General features: G+C 46.5%; 1 protein-coding gene across 1 annotated transcript; it reads right to left on the bottom strand.

Annotated features, from left to right (window-relative positions):
• Window positions 1-6,410: 6,410 nt before the first annotated feature.
• Window positions 6,411-7,080, bottom strand: LOC130887522 (cytochrome c oxidase subunit 5A, mitochondrial-like). The gene has a single exon (XM_057790004.1). It carries the CDS (start codon window positions 7,002-7,004, stop codon window positions 6,564-6,566), a length of 441 nt encoding a protein of 146 aa, XP_057645987.1. The 5' UTR covers window positions 7,005-7,080; the 3' UTR covers window positions 6,411-6,563.
• Window positions 7,081-7,738: the final 658 nt, after the last annotated feature.

The raw sequence follows: 7,738 nt of genomic DNA, 5'->3' as shown, positions 1-7,738 counted from the left end.
AGAGCCCTAAGGGCCTCGTCTTACAATCCTCACATGTGTGTTGTGTCACCCGAGTGGAGAAAGGGCCTGCCTGGTGCTGGGGCCCGGGATCGTCTGCAGCACCAGCAGGCAGTCTTGGGCATGCCATGAGCTGTCTGTCACCCACCACCCAACACTGGCCTTTCAGCTGGAGGCTTGGGGCTGACTTGAACAGCTTCCTCACTTGCTCTTCTTTCTACTTTTAGCTCACACCATGCTTACATCCTGTCTTTTTGCCTTAGCTAACTTCTGATCTCTTCTCTCTTCTTGTGTCTTGGAAAGCTGTAACCGTCGGCTCCATAAAGCAGAGTTGAGAGCTGAACCCCGTTTTATCTCTTCGAATGCCTCCTCCTGCTCCACACCCAGCCCCACACATATCATTTCTTCTCTCCCTCTCGGTGTGTGTGTGTGTGTGTGTGTGTGTGTGTTATGCACAGGAACATGTTTATGTGGGTACACACCTGCTTACAGGGATATGTGCTCGTGCATATATTCTGGTCCAGAGGTCAGTATCAGGATGACTTCTTCAACTGCATTCCACATTTTTGAGGGGGGCAGGCTCTCTTCACTGAACCTACAGCTTGCCATATCAGCTAAACTGACTGACCAGCAAGCTCTGGGGATTCTCCTGTCTTTTGCCTCTCTGTACTGAGGTTGCAGGTGTTCAGGGCCACTCCTGGCATTTTCCGTGGCTACTGGGAACCTAGGCTCAGATCTTCATTTTCCCAGGAATCACTTTGTCCTGATCTCTCTCTCCAGGCCTCCAACCTCTCTGCCACACTTACATCAGCAAACAGACTGGAGGTAGGACCCACAAAACACGGAGGCCTGCATGTTGAAATGAGTTAACACATTGCTCCGGGAGCCAGATGCTAGGGGAAATTTCTCTGCTCTGATATTTACTAACTCAAGAGCCCTGAGAATACGCTCTAGCCCCATCGAAATCTCATGTTCTCTGCAAGTAAAGCAGGGACATAGAAGAATTCTTACTTCTTGGCATTGTTAAGAGACCTTTATTAAGCTCCAAAACTCTGACCTTTGGGGCTCATCTTATATGCGCCATTTGTGGGTGATTTAGGCCACAACACTGACCCCCTCTTTGTATGGATAACTTTGTTTATAAGTGAGAGAGTAAAGATGAGACCTCTCTGTTGGTGCCTCAGAGATGAAAGCAGTTAATAAACATCCAGTCACTTAGTATAGCTCTCAGCCCAGAGGAGGCTTCTATCTCCAAAAGTGGTCCATCATGGTCTTTCTCTGTGTTTAGAATGGTGCTTGCCGGAGTGCACACACGAGCTGGTGGTCCCCACAGCTGCAAAGCTTCCTCCTCTTGTTCTCTACTCTTTGGCTGTTTCTTGTATCCTGATCATGACCATCCTGCCCTGGGGCTGTCTTCACAAGCTCTCTTCTCTGCCTTCTCTTCACCTGAAAGCCAAGTCACGGAGAGGCCTAACCTACACGTCCAATGGAAGAACGGGAATGGGGTGGATCCACGCGGCAGGTTTCTCCATCACAGTTTCTGTCTTGAGTTTGAAGAACAGTTGTGACATCCTTGAAAGTTTTGTGTGACCTTTACAAATCACATCATATTCAATTTGCTTCTTAAATGAGATCATGTACATGTGTGAGCTTTTTTGTCAACTTGACACAAACCTAGACACATCTGGGAATGGGGAGTCATAAAAGTGAGAAAATATTTTGGTAAGACTGGCCAGTGGGCAAGTCTGTGGTGATATTGTCTTGATTAACGATTGATGGGCAGGGTCTAGCCCACGGTGGGTGGTGGTGTCCCTGGGCTGTGGTTGTGGGATGTCTAAAAATGTAACTTGAGCAAGCCATGGAGAGCAAACTGGTAAGCAGCGTTCCTTCCTGGTTTCTGCTTCATTTTCTGCCTCTAAGTTCCTGCCTTTGGTTCATGCCCTGACTGAGAAATGGGAGTGTAAGTGGGATTGACCCCTGTCCTTCCCAGCTGTTTTTGGTCATGGTGTTTTACCACAGTGCTAGAAACCCAACTAAGAGAGAATAGCAATAGTCTAGGGCTGGGCTCAGGTCTCCATCGACAGTGCATCTCACTTGTTTATTGTCGGAAAATGAATCTAGACCAGCTAATGGAAAGAAAAGGAAGACAGAAAAAAAGGAAGAAACCGAGACCTTTGCTTTCCTTGACTCTACCACCTCTGTTCATTCTGTGGTCCCAGGGTTTAAGAAGGACTTGCATCCCTGAGGGTGATTGTAGAACACAAAAACTATCCATTTATATGGTTAGGCTCTTGGGAGGATGCAATCGGACCCTCCTTATCAACAAAGAAACCCAGAGTATCGTCTCTTTACGCGAGACATGTATCAGAGCATGGCCACCAACTCTAAAAAGTGCACAGAGCCAGCGTGTCCCCAGCATCAACACCTTCCAGGGGAGAACTTGGATTCCTTTGCCAGCAACTAACTCCAGGAGACAGTGCCAGAGAGCATGGGGACAGCTTGAGGTCACGTCTTGGAGGCCAGTCAGGGCTGCGGGGTGTCAATGATGAGTTGTGAAAGTTAAACCAGAAAACCCAGAGTGGTCACTTTGGCTGACTTCGGCGACAATCCAGCCTCTCGTGAGGCGGGTTTATGTTATGTGCGATATTGGTTTCCTGAAGTCCTTACATCCCTGGTCTTCCCATCAACACAGACATGTTTTTTAGGTAAAGCTTCTGGACGGTTCCATTTCAAAAGGAGTAGGAATATGAGCATGACCAAGAAAATCTTTCCATTTGCACAAATCATGTAAAGCCTTTAGAGGACAATGTCCTGCAGAGCAGGAGAAGGGTACCACAGCAATAAAATCGTCAGCTTTCAATAATAAGCCTCATTTTCATGGCACTTCATCACTGGGAAGGCACTTTTTAATAATCATTGTGTATTTACCCATTTATTTACTTACTCTTTCAAAATCAGAGCCACATTAAGACTTTCATCAACCTTAGGCACATTTGCCTTCTTGAACTTTTTTCTCCATTAACACACACACACACCGGAAGAGTTAAAAAATGGACATTGGGCCAAAAGAATGAGTCTCACTATGTGGAGCTGTAGGGGACTCCATAGTCCCCTTAGCAAGAGGAATTTGATTTTGCTACACTGTGGATATGCAGGAGGACCTCAGCATCAAACAACAGGGTCCAGCTGAGTGGGCCGTCGGTACTACGTGGAGGACACTGGCTAAAAATTGAGGGGTGAGAAGTTCAAGGAACTGAGCTGCTTCTGAAGGGGAAGCCACGTGTCTGGTGGCTCCTGATTATGTAAAAGAGCATGGTGATAGCAGAACATAATTCTCACCAGCGCTGAAGAACAACCAGCTAAGCGAGGTGACGATGGGGAAAATATATGTATTTTAAGCGCTGATCGAAATCTGGCAATGCAATTGCCAGGTGTTCAAGGTGCGCGAGTCTGCCAAGCTGCCGTGGTTGGAATATCTACAGCAGATATTCCGGCTGCCTCCAGAACTTTCTAAGTGTTTTTCATTCACGTCAGAATTCTTCTAGGTGAATAGTTTATTTGTTTGTTTTATGTCTCCATTTGTTGTTGTTGTTTTGTTTTGTTTTTTGAGACAGGGTTTCTCTGAGTAGTCTTAGCTCTCTTGGAACTTGTTCTGTAGAGACCAGGCTGGCCTTGAACTCGGAGATCCACCCGCCTCTGCTTCTTGGCATGCGCCACCACCACCTTGATGTCTCCATTTTTTTTTTTTTTTAAATGAGTTAACTGAAGCCAAGCCTTCAAACCTGCTTTAGTAAATAGCAGAGCTGGGATTCAAGCTGAAACATTGCAGATCTAAGGTTGCAGCTTTGGGCCATGACTTCACTCTTCCTAAAGCCCCTTGGTGTTTGCCTGCCATCTGCTTCTGACCGGCCTCCTGCAGGAGACACAGCTGCACCTCATCCAGCACTGCGGGTCGAATAGGAACCCAGTGAGCCCTGACGCAAGCAGACCAGAAGTGCTTCAGGAAGCTAGCATGCCAGCACTCATGAGTCAGTATCAAGATTTTGCAGAGAGTCTCACAGGATCAAACAACTCGTCCCTGCAAGCATGAGTAGAGATACCATATAAAATACTTGATGCCCAGTTAACTTTGGTTTCCCAGCAAACCACTGATACTTTCTTAATGTCAGCCAACCCTAAATATCACGTGGCATGTAAGGATGGTTAAATGAATTCTTTGTCTTTTACCTGAAATTGAAAGTTAACTGTCTTAGTCAGGGTTTCTATTGCTGTGATGAAACGCTGTGATCAAAAATTAAGTTGGGGAGGAAAGGGTTTATTTCGCTTCTACTTCCAAACCAGTGTTCATCATCGAAAGAAGTCAAGGCAGATACCCAAACAGGGCAGGATCCTGGAGGCAGTAGAGGCCATGGAGGAGTGATGCTTACTGGTTTGCTCAACAAAACTTGCTCAGCCTGCTTTCTTATAGAACCCAGGACCACCAGCCCAGGAATGGCACCACCCACAATGGGTGGGGCTCTCTCCCATCAATCACTAACTAAGAAAATACCTTACAGGCTTGCCTACAACCCGATCTTATGGAGACATTTTATTAATTGAAATTCCCTTCTCTCAGATGGCTTTAGCTTGTATCACGTTGACATAAAACTATTCAGCACATTAGCTGCATGTTTTGTTCATATTTTCTTGGCGTGGCAGCCCTGAGCAGTGGCCTGACCATTTATCGTGCTTGGGACATTCCTCCTACCCTGCTCAATGCCTCGCGTCGCATCAGCTTTGGCGTCATGTACACAGTGAAGACCTCATACTTATGGCTTTGTTTCATTCCAGTTTTCTTGAAACTCCAGGCTGTCACCCAACTGGGCAAGGGCTTTGCCAGGCAAACAAGGTAACTACCTAGTCACAGCCTTCCCATAGATAGACACTGTTTCTCTCCTCATGAAATCCAAACTTCAATCAATGAAGCCGAGGTTCAGGAAGGTAAATCCATTACCAAGACTCGCATTTGCAGCTCACGCTCCTCTAGCTCCTTTCTATGAAAGAGCTCTCCAGGTTCCCCTTGAGAGACATTTAAGCATTATTAGAATGGCATTAATTAGTTTAGACCATCATTGACTCATTTAATAACTACCTCCATTTGTCGGAAGAAACTCCCAGCTTTGCAGTCAAAGGGGCACGGTGACATATGGACTGAGAGAAGTGGTCTCAAAGCAATGGAACATCAAGATGCCTGCAGTCTCATACGTTGCTTTCTTTGAGACCGCCAGAATTAAAACAGAAAGCTTTCGGCCTCCGATCTTAACGAGAAACACAAGACGCATTATTATCTCTATGCAGAATTTATAACATGCCCATTCCACACGTGATAACTGATAGCAAAGACATCAATCCAGAAAGCTCAAGGCTTCGTTGCCCTGCACTCTGCGTCAAGTGTGGTTCCCTCTCCATTGCACCTCCTTGTCGGGTCAGCCGCCAGAAAGACAAGTTGCTCTAAACTACCAGCTTAGAAGAATGACAAGCGCTGGAGAAAGCCTGTGCCAGCGCTCTGCGTCCTAAAGAGGGTCAGACCTCACCTGAAAACAAGTCGAAATTGAGAAAGAAAGTCACGGGCCTCTGAAAAGTGGGGTTGGCTGTGCATAATAATGAAGCCTTCTTTACTGTGTAAATTCTGAAATGGAACTGGGTTTGGGCTCTCTTTGTCTGCTAGAAGGAAGTTGCAAAGAACCAACCATCCTTGTGGACGTGGGAAAATCGTCCCCAGAGTGTTGGCTGGGCATGCTCCCAAATCTGCCACTTCTGCTGCTGTCTCCAATGAGGCTTCTCTTACAGTAGCCCAGGGAAGTACAGGGACTAGAGGGAATTTTTATCCAGTTTCCTGTCACTCCCTGCCTGGGCCTCACCTGCAACCTGGACTGTGACCTCTGACCCTGGCTTGTGCCTACCATGGCTGTGGAGAAGATGGAAAGAAAGGAGGCAGCTGGCTCCAGTCACACATGAGAGAAATCAGTTATTCCATCCCTCCAGCTCTCTTGTCAGGTCCCGAGAGCCATGAAACTGGTATTTCTCTAAATCCTGGGTGCTCATAAGGCCGTGTAAACAAGCTGTCTTTAATAGTTGTACACGCACATGTGCCTTCCCAGCTATAACCACTGTTCAGTTCTGGGGCTTCAGCAAGCCCCTTCGTCTCTCGGGGGTCTCATTTTGCCCCATCTTTGAAATGGGATGGTTGCCTCATGTAGGTCTTTGGGAAAGGCAGAGAGTAAGTTACAGAGCAGGGATTACTGAGTTGGCAGACTCTGGGTGTCTATAGTTCTAACCACCACCCCTAAAATTAGAGAAGACAACATCACTTTTTCCTGCTTGGATTTTCACCTCAGGTTTTTTTGTTTTGTTTTGTTTTGTTTTGTTTTTTTTCAGTTCAAACTCATTTCCCTTTATTAAAGTCCAAGTTACTATTACATGGTTTGATACTCAAAGGAAAATTTGTTCAAATAAAACATTTCCAGGCGACTGTTTTAATCAAGTAGCAATAGCAGTGAGTCCTTGGGAAGCCCATAGACGGGAGTTTACACTTTGTCGAGGCCCAGTTCCTCAGGAGTGGAAATTCCCAGTTCATTTAAAGTTGGTCTAAGTTCCTGGATGACATAGGGATAGATTTTCTTATGAGGTCCTGCTTTGTCCTTAACAACCTCCAAGACGCGAACAGCACTAGCAAAATCATTTAACCGTCTCCATGCACGCAAAGCAGCATCAGTGATTTTGGGCTCAGGAACCAAATCATAACCAACAAGTATGTTCATCCCTTTACGCAATTCCCAGGCATCGATGTCTGGCTTGTTGAAGTATGTCACCCAGCGAGCATCAAACTCCTCATCTGTCTCATGTGATCCGTGAGAATAGCAGCGAATGGACTGGACAGCGGCGGCGGGGCTGGGGGCCGAGACAGGGTGCAGAAAGCCTCGGGCGGCCGCTGCTGCAGTACAGCGACGAAGGGCAGCAGCAAGCATGACGGCGACGGCAGCGCACTGGCTGAGGCTGAAGAGAAGCCGGTGTGAGCTCGCGGGCAGCTCAGCAGCTCGTGGGGGCCGGACTCACGCACCGACGCACGCTGGTCACCTCAGGTTTTCTGACAGGGTTCTGCTGCCTTCCAGACAAGACACTGTGTCGTTGCTGTCTTGCTTTGTGCTGCTGAGGATGGGACTGAATTTGCCAAGCAAATCAATGTGCTACGTTGAGCTTCGTCATTAGCCTTTCTCACATGTTTCGGGAAATCACCACTAGGCTGTCTCTAAGTGACCTTCCAAAAGGAATATTCTTCAGTTTCATAAATCTAAAACCAAAGCTCAGACTTTCAAAGATTTTATGTGGTCATTACCTATTATGTACAAATATTGTTATCACATTATGCCCCATAAATGGACACAATTAATGGTGGTTTGTGTGTGTTTCGAAATGGGTTCAGCATCAGCCCAGGCGACTTGAACTTGTGATCCCTCTGCCTCTGTCTCCAACAGGCACCTATCATCACACCCAATCCTGACATATTCTTTTTAAAAAAAAGAGCGCACGCTATTTGGGAAGGTGAGGTGATTGAGATACATAATAATATATTTATGATCCTGCAGATTCTTGTAGGACATTTAAAGATTTTAGCGCCCAAGACCCCCCCCCATTTGTTGCACATAAAAAAGACGCATCTGTTAATTATTCAGTCACTAGTACAAAACCGGAACACAGCCGC

The sequence above is a fragment of the Chionomys nivalis genome, chromosome 15 (assembly GCF_950005125.1).
Source record: "Chionomys nivalis chromosome 15, mChiNiv1.1, whole genome shotgun sequence".
NCBI classification, from domain to species: Eukaryota; Metazoa; Chordata; class Mammalia; order Rodentia; family Cricetidae; genus Chionomys; species Chionomys nivalis.
Note: the sequence above shows the minus strand (reverse complement) of the source record. Positions and strands in the feature narration are given on the sequence as shown.

Excerpts from the sequence above, each read along its gene's own strand:
- LOC130887522 (XM_057790004.1), bottom strand. The coding sequence starts at position 7,004 with ATGCTTGCTGCTGCCCTTCGTCGCTGTACTGCAGCAGCGGCCGCCCGA.